Source organism: Homalodisca vitripennis, chromosome 1 (genome assembly GCF_021130785.1).
Source record: "Homalodisca vitripennis isolate AUS2020 chromosome 1, UT_GWSS_2.1, whole genome shotgun sequence".
NCBI classification, from domain to species: Eukaryota; Metazoa; Arthropoda; class Insecta; order Hemiptera; family Cicadellidae; genus Homalodisca; species Homalodisca vitripennis.
This window is the reverse complement of record NC_060207.1, coordinates 139,470,480-139,487,586: the sequence shown is the minus strand read 5'-3', so window position 1 is coordinate 139,487,586 and position 17,107 is coordinate 139,470,480. Positions and strand designations below refer to the sequence as shown.

At 33.1% G+C, this 17,107-nt stretch overlaps 2 protein-coding genes across 3 annotated transcripts in view; one reads left to right on the top strand and one right to left on the bottom strand.

The window, feature by feature from the left end:
• LOC124353450 overlaps positions 1-17,107 on the bottom strand; it is a 95,294-nt gene that overhangs the window by 7,980 nt on the left and 70,207 nt on the right. The window contains exons 19-23 of the mRNA XM_046803292.1: positions 8,513-8,616; positions 4,589-4,837; positions 2,766-3,017; positions 1,627-1,663; positions 576-817 (exon numbers count right to left, since the gene is read on the bottom strand). Coding sequence (XP_046659248.1) covers positions 576-817; positions 1,627-1,663; positions 2,766-3,017; positions 4,589-4,837; positions 8,513-8,616 — 884 coding nt within the window. The remainder of the gene's footprint in view (positions 1-575; positions 818-1,626; positions 1,664-2,765; positions 3,018-4,588; positions 4,838-8,512; positions 8,617-17,107) is intronic.
• Positions 10,105-16,796, top strand: LOC124371978. Of its 2 annotated transcripts, XM_046830355.1 has the most exons (4): positions 10,105-10,272; positions 13,432-13,685; positions 16,285-16,331; positions 16,472-16,796. In XM_046830355.1, the coding sequence occupies exons 2-4, from the start codon at positions 13,516-13,518 to the stop codon at positions 16,552-16,554; spliced, it is 300 nt and encodes a 99-aa protein (XP_046686311.1). In that variant the 5' UTR covers positions 10,105-10,272; positions 13,432-13,515; the 3' UTR covers positions 16,555-16,796. The 2 variants fall into 2 exon arrangements, with proteins under 2 accessions (XP_046686311.1, XP_046686305.1); XM_046830349.1 differs by lacking the exon at positions 13,432-13,685.

Sequence of the window (17,107 nt, the reverse complement as noted above, 5' to 3'; positions counted from 1 at the left end):
ACTGCGTAAATGAGAGCAAATCTGGCATAAAATCACTTATGGAATGGTATAAGAACAATGTAAATTTATGTTCCCAACTAATAACTATTATTTGCCATTAACTTGTAACAATTAAACAACATTAGAAAGTTTTGACAACATTTAATGTGTTTTTAATTTTTCACCCCTTATTTTAGTTTTTATAAATTTTAAAATATACATTTAGAAACGCTGTAAAACTGATAATATATCAAGTACACTATGCTGTACCATCCCAAACCTTACATGCGAATTTCTAAAAGCGTTTTAACACAAAAGTGCATGAACATAATAGGCATGCACTCGTTTATATAGTAAGATAGTTTGTCTTCACTCAAGAAAAAAGGTTTCAAAGTTGTTCCAGACTTTCGAGACACTATTTATAAGAAACATAACTTTTATTCGAGTTTGTCAAAATCTCATTATGTCTCCCGGCATTATCTCATTTCTTTTTTAAGATTAAAAGTTTCTGGAGCATCCTTTGTACATCCCATTCCTGGAGACTGAATAAATATAATATCTTAAATATACGTTACAATTGTTGAGTTTAGCCATACTTAGACAACGAGGGAATTCAGTATTCCAAGTCCCGTTGACACAGACGATATCAGCGTAGTCTTGGTGGTTCGCCAGCCCGTACCCGTAGTGACATTGCACTTTGATCACAAAGTCAGTTACTAGACTTCCTGGCGAGTAGGCACATCTGTTGTACTGGTTGGTGCAGTCCTTGCACTGGAATGAGCAATATCTTCTGTTCTGGGGCTGTTTTGGCAAGACACACCCTTTGCCTGATGGATCTCTGGAAATTTGTAGACTTTATGTTTATTCGGTATTATAAATACTTTATTTAATATTATATAAGAGTTACATACTGTATATTATATACGTGTTAATAATACCATATTTGTTACATTCCTATCCACGTATTTGACTGGAACAGTTAGCTGTAGTGTCTAAGTGCGCGCGTGTGTGGACCAGAGGAATTTCTCACAACAATGTCACCTTACGGCCACTTGGACACCTCTTGCCATACAAGTCTTGTTGCATTTCTAGTAAAGGTACCTACTGACTCTCGGTTTTAGAATATTCAATAACATATAAGAATGGGTGACTTTTATAATCAAGCATTATCACTAAAAGGCTTCAACAATACTTTTAGAGAGTCCAGTTGTTACTTTTTCAATCAAAAAGTTTAAGATTTTTAGTTTGAATTAAAATTATTCCTATTTATCAACAAATAAAGAGTTTCTGTAAAAAGCCTATCGCGATTATGATTAGATTACGTTTGTTCCTTAACTTAACAACTCATTATATTTTAAAATTCTACACAGAACAAGGTTACGAGAGAATACCATAAGAGAACGTTTTCAATTTTGATTACATTTTTGCAAGACGATTAAACAATTAAATACATAAATTATTGTTGATAAACAAAACAAATTTAAATTTCTTACAGAACATGATGATGATACTATAGAGGAAGAATAGAGTCCTTTATCAACATATTCTTTCTAGGAGACTCTGCTAGAGAGAAAACAGCGAAATACAGCCTTGTACCAAAGGGAGTTAAGCTGAGTTATATTGTGACACAATTTATTGTGATCTCACCTGACATTGTTCGTTCTTGTTGCCACAAGAGTTGAACCTGAAACAGAACAAGCTTTAATTCAGTAAACACATAAACTTTGGATAATCGAATTTCGATAATGTAATTAAAGGGTTATATCAAAAAGTAAAATGTTTATGGCACATTTTTATTGACTTTTAATATAAATTCAATTGTTTTCAATTTTGAAATAACTTGTTCGAATTCAAAAAATGTTTGAAATAATCCCATTAGGGAATTATTTTGAGTAATAAATACATTGGAATATTTGATTTAAAGATGAAATTTATACCAATATTTGATATGTAATACTAAGCACAAACATGTAAGTACTCAAGAAAAATTCTTGTTTTTAGAGAGCCCGAGACCAATTTTGTATAAACTTTCATAGAAAATTGATTTAAATTTTTAAAGGTTAACTTTAAGAGTTAATACATAAAAGTCTGAATAAATAAAGAGTCTTTGAAAACTCTAAGAGCAGTTAGAAAAATTTTAAATAGTACTAAATGTTAATAAAACAATACTTTGCAATAGAGTTTATTGATTCACATTTAGTATTAAATAAAACTCATTTAAGATTTGTAGTTAAAACTGTCGTCGATTGATTTGATATATTATTCGAGAGACTTAATTTAACAAAACATAAAGAAACATGTGTTTGCTTTATTGTAAATAGTTGTTTTTATACATTTTAGAAATTTGATAAATTATATTAGTTCATATAAAAAGTATGAATACAAATAAGGTATTTTGTTTAGAAGTTCACGATGTAAATTTGTATTTAACTATACAAGATAGCGTTGATACAATCAGTTTACAACTGATATAGACACAATCCATACAAACGATTTGATTAAATTTGTAGCTGGCATTCATATTTTGAGAGTAAGTATTTGGTTTTTCACAATCAGAACGATTATTCTAGTGTATTAATATAATATAATAAGTTCAAAATGAACTGTTTATAATTTTAAAAGCTTATATATACTCATATTCTAGATTGAAGAAAAGAGCAGACAGCAGTTCTAAGATGGTTGTATCTGTTTCTTTATAAAGCATTGGAATGGAAACTGTCCTTAGTTCCCTTTTATTCTTGGACACTGAGTAAAAGAAGGTATTATTTTCCTAAAATAGTAGGTACCTTTATTGCAGGTGACTGTATTAGGAATCCATTCGCCCTTGACACAAATCGATATGACGTCCTCATCTGACAGCTCATACCCCTTGTTACACGAGTACAGCAGAACGCAGGAGGAAGGGACAAACGTGCCAGGAAGTAGATAATCTTCTGCATCTTTGTTGTTCATAGCACACTCTATCGGCAGAGGTTTGTACTTGCCGTTCTGGGGGTAGGGAGGTGCCGCACACCTGTGGTGGTCTCCGGTAAAATTATCTAAAGTAAAGAAGACATACCCAAATAATTACAACTGAAACTGTACTATTTGATCTGATATGAACTGTTAGCTAAAATTGGTTTAATTTGGATCATTTTTGAATTGGAAATTTAGTGTTGAAATACGATTATTAATTGTTCCGTTCATGAAAGATACCTGACTTATTTAAATTTTAGTTTGATTCTAAAAGCTACAAAATGAGAGCGTTAAAAACAAGTGAGATGCTACAATACATAATGCTCAGATGATACCAAACTTACAATCTCAAAAAATCAAGCTTTTTAGATTTTTAAAATCGTTTTTAACATTCTCTTTGTAAAACTGAGAATGCTGTAACACATTAAGAACATTACTCATAATAGAAACTAATATGGCTTTTAGACGTTTTTCACAATCACTGTATTTATGTAAGTACAGAAAACTGAAGAGTTAAGATCTCATCACCTTCAAGATGACATTGAAACTACACCAGGAGTCGCTTTAACTTGCTTTCGTACTAAGCTCCCTCGCTTTGACATATACAAGTTACAGAAACCTTGATTCAGAAGTAAGATAACACGAACTGTAGACCGGTACCATCGATGTACATGTAATAACTACTGGAGTGCCAATGAGTGTAATAATAATAATGGCTCGTTCCTATCGGTACGGTTAGTATGGATCAGCACCCCATATTTTCAACTTTAATGTGGCTTAAGAATATACTGCAATTTAATTATCGGCATTATAGAAATTAGTAATTTTCTCCTAAAAAATTAAATATAGGCAGAGATGTAATTGTTATTAACAACCTTGTCCCCTGATGACACATCTTCTGGCATATTATTAATCAAGTTACATTTATTATTATAATGAATTGAACTTAGTTTTACATTAGGAAAATTTAACCAAATTTATAATAGAAACTCTGAGAAATTGTGTTTGCATCGCACTGTTTCAAAGCTCATCATTGTGTGTGATTCATTTGTGTCATATGTTTTTATTTATTAATAGTATATATTGTATAATGGATATATTCTAAGTATCCAGGTTCACAAAGCATCAACAAATTGCTGACACAATTAATTAGATGTTTCGATCTCACTGCTCAGTCAAGAGCTGTTACAGTATACTGAGATGTTGAGTATACAGTGGTTCTTTCTATTCCAATGACATTTTAAATTATTATACTAAACATTGTTAAGGAGAATTAGTTCAAACAGTTTACATATCTTTATTTACCTCCCCGGAAATAAAAACCGTGACCGCTCGGCTGAAGAGTGGCAGCCTTACCAGTAGGCTGCGGTGAATATATTGCGTTTTAAACGGCAATACTACTCTAAATATAGCAATGATGTCAAAGACGTAGGAGCAGTCAATGTCTTACACGTATAACGTATCTATTTAACCTTGGAGGATTGTAGTGTAAAAGTGGTGTGATTACTGAAACAATGTTTATGAACGAAAAAGATGCATTTCATCCCTAGGTTACAGTGTAGAAGATTAACTAACACGGGGTATGATATTCCTGTTGTGATAATGTCTATGTCAGTGGCTGTAAACTAAGTTAAGAAGTTATACTCGAGCTCACAGACACAAGATGGGAGCGACGGCAACCAGCGACCGTCCGCACAAGTGGTCTGACTGTTGCCTTGTTCTCCATTGTCCAGGACGAAGCCCTGGTCGCAGACCACGAACAGAAACCAGCCGTCGGGAACCGTGGTGCCAGGCTCTCCCTGGCACGCTGCGGTTTGCGTGCCTGCGGGACAGTCCAGTTCGAAAGGTACGTGCTTTCCGTGGGTCGGGTGCACGGGTAGTACACAGTCCTGGTAGGAGCATCCTGAGACAGGATTCGTGCATTAAAATGCGGAAATGCAAATAAAAGGTTAAAATCGATTTATTGGATGGCCTTTAATCGTACTAGTCTACAAAGTTCTGTAAAATAAAATGTTGTTACAAAAATTGAATTAAATGTTTTAAAATGAAAATGTTAACTATAAAAGCAAATACATTGTTGAATGGTTCACAAATTTACCAATTGATCCAAAACCAACGTTATTCTTTTAACTTAAATAATAAAATATTTTAGAATTTTGTAACGTTAGAATTTTCAATATTTGCCCTAGATTTCTTTAATTAATTTATGTTAAAAAACATTTTGTCCTAATTTATTCTTAGAACATGGTCTGGTATTAAATATAGTATTTGGTATTACATATGGTAATCTAACAAAGGAAAATAATGCGGAGCAATGATTCATCGTTTTTAAAGAACTTTTATATGACATTCCAGCAAATATCAATGTATTAATTCATGAACTTGTAAGCAGCATTGTTTTGAAAATATAGAACCGGCTTGTTAGGTTGTGTAGTATAGTACACTTGATCTCTTCAGTGGATAGTTCAGGAGAGACATGACAAGATGTTGTATGCGTGGTATTGTGTAGTTGTATTTTGATGCTTCTATATTATCAGTAGGACTGAAGTTTGAGTTTGGAATCTGAATTATGTCTCAATATAATGTATCGTAATTGAATTTTTGAACTTTAATACAAATTCATTTTGCATACACGATAATCTATTATTCAGAGGATGGTTTTTTTTAGTCTTGTGTAATGGACACAAAATGGTAAAATTTAAATCAAAATCTCTATATATTTTTGTAAACATTTTTGGTTAAAACATAGGAATTTATTGGAGTGAAACACTTTTAATAATTAAATAATGGTTAGGTTCTAGACGTGACATATAAATTATTTCAGAGTAAACCATGCGTAAGGCCTCTATCACTGTTTATAATACCCAAAATTAAAACGAAATATCATATAACTTTTAGAAAAATGAGATGTTTTATTATTTATTAGGAAACTACTGTGCTACAAAATATGCTGAAAAGATGTTTTAAACTACAATATTGGTTGTTGAGTACTTTTCTCAAATCCCGTTTACTATACGTAGGTACATTGCATATACTTACCATGTTATTATATTATTACCATACTATTAGCAACATTATCCATACTAACAAAGAAACCTATCAAGGTTATAATATGACATAACACAAAATATAGATATTACAAACTGTAGACGCTGGATTTAAAATGAGTTATATTATGTTGAACAATAAGAAACAAACAAAAACACAAAAAACAAACAAATAACACAAGAATATATTTACGCCAGTGTACGGCTGGTACGTTCAAAATGATATGATGTTCCTTATCGATTCTCAACAATAACATAAAGTGATATCTACTTTTTATTTCAGTTAAGAAATTGGTTAATTTTAAAGCACTAGATTTTTATCAAAATAGCATGCTGTACACTTCCTTTAATCCGAATTATTTAACGAAACTCAGATATTACTTTCTTTGTAGAAAATATATTTAGAGGGGAAAGTAAACAAACGGCCACATTAGACTGAGAACCATGGCAACGTAAACAATATACATTTTAAATATTATGTATTATAAAGCGCGGGCGAAAAATTAATGAATGTGAGAAATTTAATAGATGACGTAGTAACAATATTGTATGGCAATTCATATGTAATTTTTAATAATGTCGTTCTCCTATCTTTTATACCTTTAAATTTTTAACTATAAATGACTCTTTAACATAATTTTAAACTATATTGTTTAGTTGTATCAGAATTCTAGAGTGTGTTTCTCCGAGAGTCAGATAGTAACACAGTAGTTCTTTCAAAGAATTTGCCTGTAGAAGGATATTTTTGTAATACAAAGTTTAGTAAAATATCAGAATCATTTTTATATAAAACAAGAGTTAAATAATGACCACACATATGTCACGCATTATTAAACGTGAATTGTGAATTTACAGGGCTTAAAATTGTCCGGTATTGAATTGATAGGCATACAATTTATTTTTTTAACGTATGAAGTGAAATCCTCCAACACAAAACGTAGCTTTTTATATCCCAGGTGACATTATGCTTTCTCGAGAAGTAGCTTGAGGAGAGGAAAACCTTTATAGAATTATTACAGGTATTTAATTTTAAGTTGAAGTATATGGGATGATGTTACATGTTTTTGCAAATAGGAAGAATTTCACTCTTTTGAGTTAAACAGTTTAAAAATATTATCAAGTAAATTAGATTAATTTATATCTGGTAGGCCTTACTCGTAACTCTACAAACAAAATTACTGACGAATTCACCTCATTTTTGGAATTTCCAAATATTTGTCTTCGGCAACAGAGTTAGGAAAAGCCATATTTGTATAAACTAATACTTTGTTATTGTTGATGCATCTGTTTATAGCAGAGCAATGGCATTACTTCAAAAGTTAGCAGATTGTTTTCCTTGTGCTATCCTTCCTCACAAACAACCTTCGGAAATACCATTATTCACAGAACAATCGGAAGAGTGTAAATATATAGTAACTTACTTTCTTCGCAAGTTACTTCTTGATTTCATTCATACATTCCTCACAGTGAATAGAGGTAGATCTTTCAAGACGGTGGAATAGCTACTATAATTAATAATGTACGTATATAATAAATCACCACATAAGCTGATTTTAGCACTGGACAAAGAGAGTACTGTTTAAATGTATATTTTCGTCTGAGCAAAATGGTTCTATTTTAAAATAATTTGTTATGTTTCTCCTGTGAAATGGTCATATTTTTAAAAGATGAGTTATTTCAGAACTGTTTATATAAGATGAAAGGTATGTAGAATGAACGTAGATGTCTTATAGCTTCTTGTTCCTGTCTAAGTTGAGGGATTCTTCAAAACCGTGATTATCCTAGCGACTATTAAAAATAATGGACAGCTCTTAATTGGGTTTTGAACTACGTAGATTTTAATTTGGACTCATTAGTAATGGTAACCCTCACTTTTCACACTCTCTGAGGACCGAAAAACGCTACCCTTTACAAATAAATGGGGCCCGCCAGGGTTTTATAGTGTACGGTACTAAATTGATCGGGAACAGTAGGTCGACATCTAGCTATAATAAAAACTTCAAATCGTTCAACTACCTAGGCTGTATTGTGGTTCTACGTCACATATGTACAAATTCTGAAATTATGTTTGAAAGACAAAATCTCCTCTTTTATGTATATTATATTGGACTGTGAATGGATTTGTTGCAGTATCTAGAAAGTAGCTGATTGCAGCAAGAAACCCCTTTATAGCATTACATTTATAATTAGTTATTGACGTTATTTGTTTCTTACTTATTTTTTTCAGCACTGTTGACATGCCATAGTAATAAGCAAACCTTTCCACTAAAACTTTTTGAAGTGTTCTATCTTCTAACTTAAAGCGCAGTTGAGCTTAGGATTAGCATGATGATGTTGAACGATTCTAAAAAAAACTCTTAATATGCAAATGATTACGAAAGATTTGATGAGGTACACACACTTACCAGCAGCGAGTATCAAAGATAGGATGATCCCCGAGACTCTCTGTTGGCTCTCGGAGACTACGCACATTGTTAATGTTTACACAACCAGTCCGCGCACAGCCGGCAGCGCGGCAGCTAACAACCGACTGAGGCTGTCTTCCTGGTCCGTGACCTTGGCAATGGTGGAGCCGGTTACCGACAGACCTTGGCGCATCTCCTTGCTGACGTAGCACTTCAGGTCGCAGATGGTGCTATCAATGAATTAGTAACAACTGTCATCGCGTCGCTTGTGAAATTGACCCTCTAGGAAATTATGAAATACAATTTTTATTTAAAATAAAATGATTTCAACTACGGGACATTTAAATATATAACAATAACCTAATTTTTACAATCTATCAACCAGAACTGGACTTGAATTTCGAAAAAGCATATAATGCTAAGAAAAACACCTATTTCTTGATATGGAATTTTGATCTTTGGCCACACAACATCCGACGTAAACGAATTTCTCAACATTAGAGTTGTGCACGAGAGAAATTCAATTATATTTGGTTTCTTAACAACTGTATTTGATTTAGTCTGTTATAAGTTTCGATTACATAGAAAATTGGTACAAATCTATGAAAACACAAATTTCCGTTAGTTGCTACTGGTTAAACAAGCACCTAATCTTTGTACAAATAAAATAGCTAGTTTAAAGAATTGTATATTTGAAAATTCGTACATGTCAAGTATTGCAATTTAAATTTAAACATTTGTTGATTAATTTCAATACACAAACGATGTAATTGTATTCATTGTGGAAACAGTCAGTGATGACTGGTTTATAAGTATTTTGTCTATTACTTATTATATACAGACAAAATGTGATTAAACATATTGTTGAACTCTTCATACGAGGCAGAGGGAAACTGCACAATACCTGTAGTTCAGACTGCAGCGGATCAGACTCTCTGAAGTACATAGGCTGTCTTAGAGATTATAGTCGTTATTCCTAAGGGTCGATGAATTTGACTCAAATTTACCAATAACTCCACGGTATAAAATGACCAAACCCCAAGCCAAATGATCATGCACGATCAATTTTCAACTACAAAAGTTAACATTCTACTAAAAAAATGATTGTTACGTAAACCTCATAAATAAACAAGGGTACCACAATTTTCGAGCCGCTGCTTAGGATAAAAAATATTGTAAAAAATCCAGGAGCAGATGAGAGGGCTGTTGGCGTCCAGACTTTTGCCATCGGATCCTAGATAATGGAAAAACCACGCCTTCGAGGAACGAGTGATCATCTAAAGAAAAATAAAGTAAAGGATGTCTTATTTAACAAGGTGAAGTTAAGGCTAAGAAAACCTATGTAACAGTCTACCTGGGAACCAAGGACTTCCGAACCTCTAACAACGGATAGGCGGAGCGGGACTGCTAGTAAAGACAGCATCGCTTAACAGTCACCCAACCAAGCAGTAGCCACACTCGACATTGCTTAATTCGATTATCTTGCGATTATCTTGCGATAATTTTGCGATCCATAACCCTGCATCATTGCTTAAGGTACGATGATTGGACAAATTGACCCAACAATCTTGAGTCTGCACAGCGAAAGAACTATGCGCTACAACAATCGGTAATGGCGTCAAATTACAAATGGAATACCGAAAACCATTAATAATGAACAGTGCGCGTGCTGTTCAAACTGTAACATGTATCAGATCAATCAGATAGAGACTGATAAGAGTACCAAGATGCACGACTTGGCTCGAGTGCTAGCTTTATTGTTTGTCACCCTTTTTAACCTAGTAGTTCTATTCGTATGGGATCCGCTGTTTAAGATACACGCTCCCTTCGGCATGCCACCCCCTCAGCCAGTGGACCCTCCTCTTTGCACACCCCAGTATCAGGACGTGAGTATTAACTGTCTGATGTGCCCTCTTTAGTTTATTATCACCCTTATTAACCTAGTACTTCTGTCTGTGTGGGGCGCACTGTTCGAGATACATTCTTCTTTCGGTATTTCACCTGTCAGTTAGTGGACCCTCCTCTATATACACCCCAATCAATATCAGACTGTGATATTAACTGTCTGATGTGCCCTCTTTAGTTTATTATCACACTTATTAACCTAGTACTTCTGTCTATGTGGGGCGCACTGTTCGAGATACACGCTTCTTTTGGTATTTCTCCTGTCAGTTAGTGGACCCTCCTCTATATACACCCCAATCAATATCAGACTGTGATATTAACTGTATGATGTGCCCTCTTTAATTGATTGTCAACCTTCTTAACCAGTACTTTACGGAGTTCACAAGTGACGTAGCGGGAGGAAAGCGCCCTTCGGTTCTCCTTTTCAATCACTTTTCATGCATTTATAAAAACATTGCACATGCTAGACTATAAATAATTTACTTAAGTGTTTCGAATAAAATAACATTTTGTATTTAATTTGTATATTGCAATAAATTGTTATAATCTGACAATATCGTTTCTTTAATGGAACAATTTTATGTATAATGCTATTGATCATATTGTTTTAATCGTTGTCTTTGTATTATTTTCTCTATTATACTATTTTCATTATTTAGTAATTCTAATGTTTGTAATTATTTTAATATAACTGTAAAATTATTTAGTATTATTAACTGGATTACTACTTTTGTAGTTATAAATTTATTTCATTCGTGTAAATTAAATGCACAAAAAGGTATTGATAAACACAAATATAAACGTCTCGGCTGCCTTGCAATAATAACAACAACAACAAAAACAACAACAACAACAACAACAACAACAACAACAATAATAATAATAATGCGAAAGTGCAATTGTTTGTTTTGCTTTTACGTATTTTACGGATAACTATTCAACCGATTATACTGAAATTTTACATGGACGTTCATAGGATACCTAGTATGAACATAGGCCTATTATTATTTCGAAAATCCTTTCGGGCTACGCCCCACTGGTCTATATAGCAGCAAAAATCCCATCTTGGTCTCGTTGTGTTATGTGAATTCAAAGAGCCAGATAAATGTATTCAACTGTTACGTGTAAACATTGTATTATGACAGCACGACCATATATTTAATAATTTTAACCTATATTTTCAATTTGGTTATATTTATAGAGTGAAAGTATAACAAAAGTAACAATTTTTATTTCAATATCGTGGCAACGAGGTTCAACAATTTATTTATTTTGGGTTACAAAGCAGTAAAGGCGACTCTAATTGCAGTGTTTATGACAGAAAATCTTCAAGGTGACATCGCATCCATTTATTACTAATGAAGTGAACGATACTGGTTAGGTATATAAATATACTGATATAATACTTAGACTGGACCGAGGAAATACTATGATATAGTGAACATGAATTGCTAAGCAAGAACTTTATTGTATCATTTCACTGTCACAACGTAAGTGTTGAAATGTATTAGTATTATTTATGTTGATTTTGGTTTCTCATTTTCAGTAACAAAACACACACACACACACACACACACACACACACACACACACACACACACACACACACACACACACACACACATTTAGAAAACTATAAAGTTTTGAATCCTACCTCATTACAAAATTAGACACAGGTCTATTTATATTGTTTCTCAGAACAAAATAGGAAACTCCTATTTGCGTTGGAAATATAATTAATTTGAACTAGGAGTGCAAAACCTAAAATCAGAATTAACTGATTTCGCACTTTTGCGTAACTTCTGGTCCTATCAATCATGAAAACTGTAAATGAGTACTTGATATTCGATATATGACTAATTCCACATAACAAATATCATAGGACCCTGCCATATATCACAAGTGCTTTCACTAAGAAAACTATGGAGTTTCTCTACATTGATATAAAATAGTTCAAGTTTTACTGAAATCGTGGGAACTGTTCAACAAATACACGGAATGTTGTATAGACATTGCGGGTGGAGCCGCGGGTATGTGCTAGTACTTACAATCAATTAGGAATTAAATAGGAAATATACACGCGTTAAACGTACGTTTATATTTAAATTATAATTTAAAATAACTTTCGATAATTAATTAATAAATTACAAGTACTGATTGATTAAATATTGCACTAAGTTACAGTTAACAACGACTAAAATGACACTCTTAAGTGAAATAAGGGACATGGAACACATTGCAGTCAACGATGTGACACTGGGGTAGGTAGACACTACGATAAAACGAGCTCCTCGTGAGCCACCTGCATGGCCTGATCGTACACCTCGGAGAGAAAGAGTAGGGTAGAGCCGAGCAGTACCGACAAATACGGAACATTTGACTAATCAGCGACTTCATATCGGAACGGTTATGATTTCTATGATCTATTACGAATTTGTGAGTAGTTTTATATCCGAACATATCTGATAAACATATAAATGATATAGAACATATACTACAGTAATGTGTATTCAATTAATTATATTAATATTGAACTTTCTTTATACCTCCAAAGACACTTAACAAAATTTGAGATGGTGCACAATGAATAAAGTGTCATAATTCCATCATATTTTGCATATAGGCTTAAAACGACGGTACATACTGTATATGTTTTATTTCATTGGAAAGCTATTAAAATTAATAGGGCAAAGCACCACATTCATAAGCATAACTGCAACATATTTTAATATAGAGTCCTTAATTGGTAGTATATACATTTGCTACAAAATTGAAATAAAGAGTTATCAAAGTAGATGTGTTATCAAACTAGAAACTAAGTGGATTACAAAAGTTGTGAGGAAATTTTCAACAAAAACATAAATATAGAAATATGAAAAAATCAATCACAACTACTTAACATAGCACGTGACATCGTTCATAAATACAACATTTTTCTAATTAGATTATAGCAATGTAACTGACAAATTCATATACGAGTATATGGTTTACAATTTTAAACACTACTTTTATGATTGCGTAGACATATCTATATAATACATATGATGACAATATTGTAGTCCTACTGATCTGTAATGCTATGAATATTAATTAAGTTGTAAAATCAAGGTTTAATGAAATAAATGTAATTGTCCTCGTAGGCCACGTGCACAGTCCATGAAGGTGGCCTACGAGGAGCTCGTCTTCGGTAGAGGGGTGGAAAAAGTATAACGGCATATTTCGGAATGGTTAGTTCAAGGGATTCGCTGGAATCTACCCCGCTCTCCCACAACCCTCGCTACACAACATGTGTGCTCCCTATGGTTGGTCTGTCTGCGTGTGGTGCACTGTTCGAGATACACGCTCCCTTCGGCATACCATTCCCTCAGTCAGTGGCCCAACCTCTTATCAACCTGTGAGTATTAACTGTCCGATGTGCTCACTTTAGTTGTTTGTCACTCTTCCTATCCTAGTAGTTCTGTTCGTGTGGGATCCACTGTTCGAGATACACGCTCCCTTCGGCATACCATTCCCTCAGTCAGTGGCCCAACCTCTTATCAACCTGTGAGTATTAACTGTCCGATGTGCTCACTTTAGTTGTTTGTCACTCTTCCTATCCTAGTAGTTCTGTTCGTGTGGGATCCACTGTTCGAGATACACGCTCCCTTCGGCATACCATTCCCTCAGTCAGTGGCCCAACCTCTTATCAACCTGTGAGTATTAACTGTCCGATGTGCTCACTTTAGTTGTTTGTCACTCTTCCTATCCTAGTAGTTCTGTTCGTGTGGGATCCACTGTTCGAGATACACGCTCCCTTCGGCATACCATTCCCTCAGTCAGTGGCCCAACCTCTTATCAACCTGTGAGTATTAACTGTCCGATGTGCTCACTTTAGTTGTTTGTCACTCTTCCTATCCTAGTAGTTCTGTTCGTGTGGGATCCACTGTTCGAGATACACGCTCCCTTCGGCATACCATTCCCTCAGCCCAACCTCTTATCAACCTGTGAGTATTAACTGTCCGATGTGCCCACTTAAGTTGTTTGTCACTCTTCCTATCCTAGTAGTTTTGTTCGTGTGGGATCCACTTTTCGAGGTCCATGTTTCTTTGCTTTCTATCAAGTAAATCGGTTATATCATCGATGTCAGCCCTTAAGACAAAGATACTGAAAATGATTTTTATTCACGAAAACTAACTTATGTTTTTTCTCTTATTGTTTTCCTCGAAAACAAACTGAATCTCTTTTTCAGTCATGCATACGAGTATGGCAATATTTCAGAAATGGGTGGTCTGTATAATACTATGTATATAACAGTATTTTTTATTTTAAAAGCTATTATATATTATAGACTAGGCCTACGCTACAGGAAATTGCTACGTATATTTAAAGTATAATTAAGTTTAATTTTGTAATTACATTTTTTTTTTACTATTTACAGTTTTAAAATCACGACTAACAAATTTGAATATCACGTTAATTAGAAACTGAAAATATTCACTAATACACAACAAATTATTGAACGTTGTGCAATGCAGTCACTAAATAGATTATACAAAATTTGACAAACTCTGGCTATTATGTAATCTGAGTGGTTACTCGTATGATGCCTTATACAAAACCGTATTGCTGTAATGGAATACCATTTACACGAACCGTATTTGAAATGATGGAAATAACGTAATTCAATGTTACAAACATTCCTGTCATATATTTAATAATTAAGATTTCTTTTAATGTTGTATATTTTTAAATAGTTGCATTTTGTTTTATGACGTATAATTAGTACAGGTAATAAGAAGGGTGGTTTCACTTTTGTGTATAATTACTTTTACATTATATTATATAATTACTATAATAGTCAGCACATAGTCAATTCTAATTTGTTTTAAATACTCATTTAGTATTATTTTCCTATTACATTGCACAAATTTCACAAATTTGTTGTACATTAGTAAAGGCCTAATGCACATCGGTTAAAATAAAATTTAGTATTAGAACTAGTAAGATTTTGGAATTAGAAATGACCTAATATTGCTGTTTTTACGAGTATACTTAAGGATAGTCACAGTTTGAGTACCAAATATAAATGTTACAACTGAAACAGTTTAAAATTTAACACGTTTAGGTGGATTTTACTGAAAACAAAATATTGTTGGATTAATGTTCTATTTGGACGTTTTCCTCAAATGTTGTCTTTATTTTGGTGTCCTGGCTGATACCATTTCATACATATTAGTCAGCTGTTACGATAAAACCCACATGTAACAAATCATAGAACCTAAAATTCAATAATGATTGTTAAAGACACAATTATTCTTCAATGAGTTATTTCCAGAAGAATTGTCTGTTTCATAATACAATGATAGCAAAAAACAAATGAATTAAAAAGTATTGCCCAAAACGTGTTTTAAATCAATTACTTTATACAAAAATCTACTTACTCTAATCACACGATTCAGTTTAAATATTTATTAAATGTAATAAATTGTTAAATGTTTGAAAAAGCCCAATTTAAAAACTAGTTTTGTTAATATTGTAGATCTATGTCAACTTGTTCCGCCCACTCAAACGAATACTTCAGAAAAAAACTAGTCAAAAATTCTGTACTGGCTGATTTTCGACCAGTTTCAATGATTTTAGAAAATCCTAGTATTACATAAAGCTTTTAATTTATTATGCTTGATTTACTAAGCTTGTATGGGTTTTATTAAGCTACAGCACCAGTTTATAAGTCTCTTGTCAATAGGCAATCCATAGTATATATTATAAGAATTGTCCGATGAAATATTTTATACAAAATTCTTACATATATTCTAAAACTATTCTCCCATAATTTAAATGGACAAAATCAAGTAATTTATGAAATTAGTATAGGAAACTTGTATTTCTATAACTTTATCAAGAATGAGTGCACACTTTCCACATTGGATAATTTCTTCCAATGTTGTTATATGACCAATGTTCTATTATTTACGGTTGATTATGGTTTCAGGAATGGAAATGTTCTGTTTCAGTGCACTGATGATCTTTGTTGTCCTCCTTTACGTTGCATCAACCTGCGGTAAGTTGATTAAAACCTTGGAGATTAAACCTTTGAAATCTAACGTTGTTATTAGCGTAATCCTGTAATGTCGGTCTACTAGGTACTTTGATTTATATATTTATTAACAATAATTAATTGTTGGTTTTTATATGGAGCAGGTGTGAAGTTCCGAATGATTCTTCTGTCTCATTACTACAACTTGAGAAGATGTTTGAGGCGAACAAGTCACCGAATATTATGAACCTCAGCAAACGTCTCAACACAAGTAGAAACACCAGTGGATATGAATTTAAACCGATACCTGAAGGCATATACTTTTAGGAACACTAAAGTTACGTAGCTTATGTTGACAGGGTCAATTTTGTTATTAATACAGGGTGGCGCATATGTCAGTTTCCCCAGAAGAGAAATTTAAAGACGTTATAGATTAATTGAATAAAACACTTTTAGACAAGAAAACAAATATGAAATTACTTACATATTACCATACAATGTTATAGCAGTTGTTCGAAATGTACACCTTGATTTTGTATACACTTCATACGACTGAGAATCACAAATTTTTAGCAATAAAGTTTATTGTTATTAACAAGTTCAAATGTATTTCTAATTAGTTTTTTGCCTTCGTAAAGATTTTTCGATTTTTAAGCATACACAGTGTCCTTTCCCCTACAGTGAAAATGCACGTGGGGTCAGGTCTGGCGAGCGCGCAGATCAATCGATTGTACCACGGCGACCAATCAATTCATTAAATGTGTTATTAAAAAAATCTCGAACTTGGATACTTGGATACA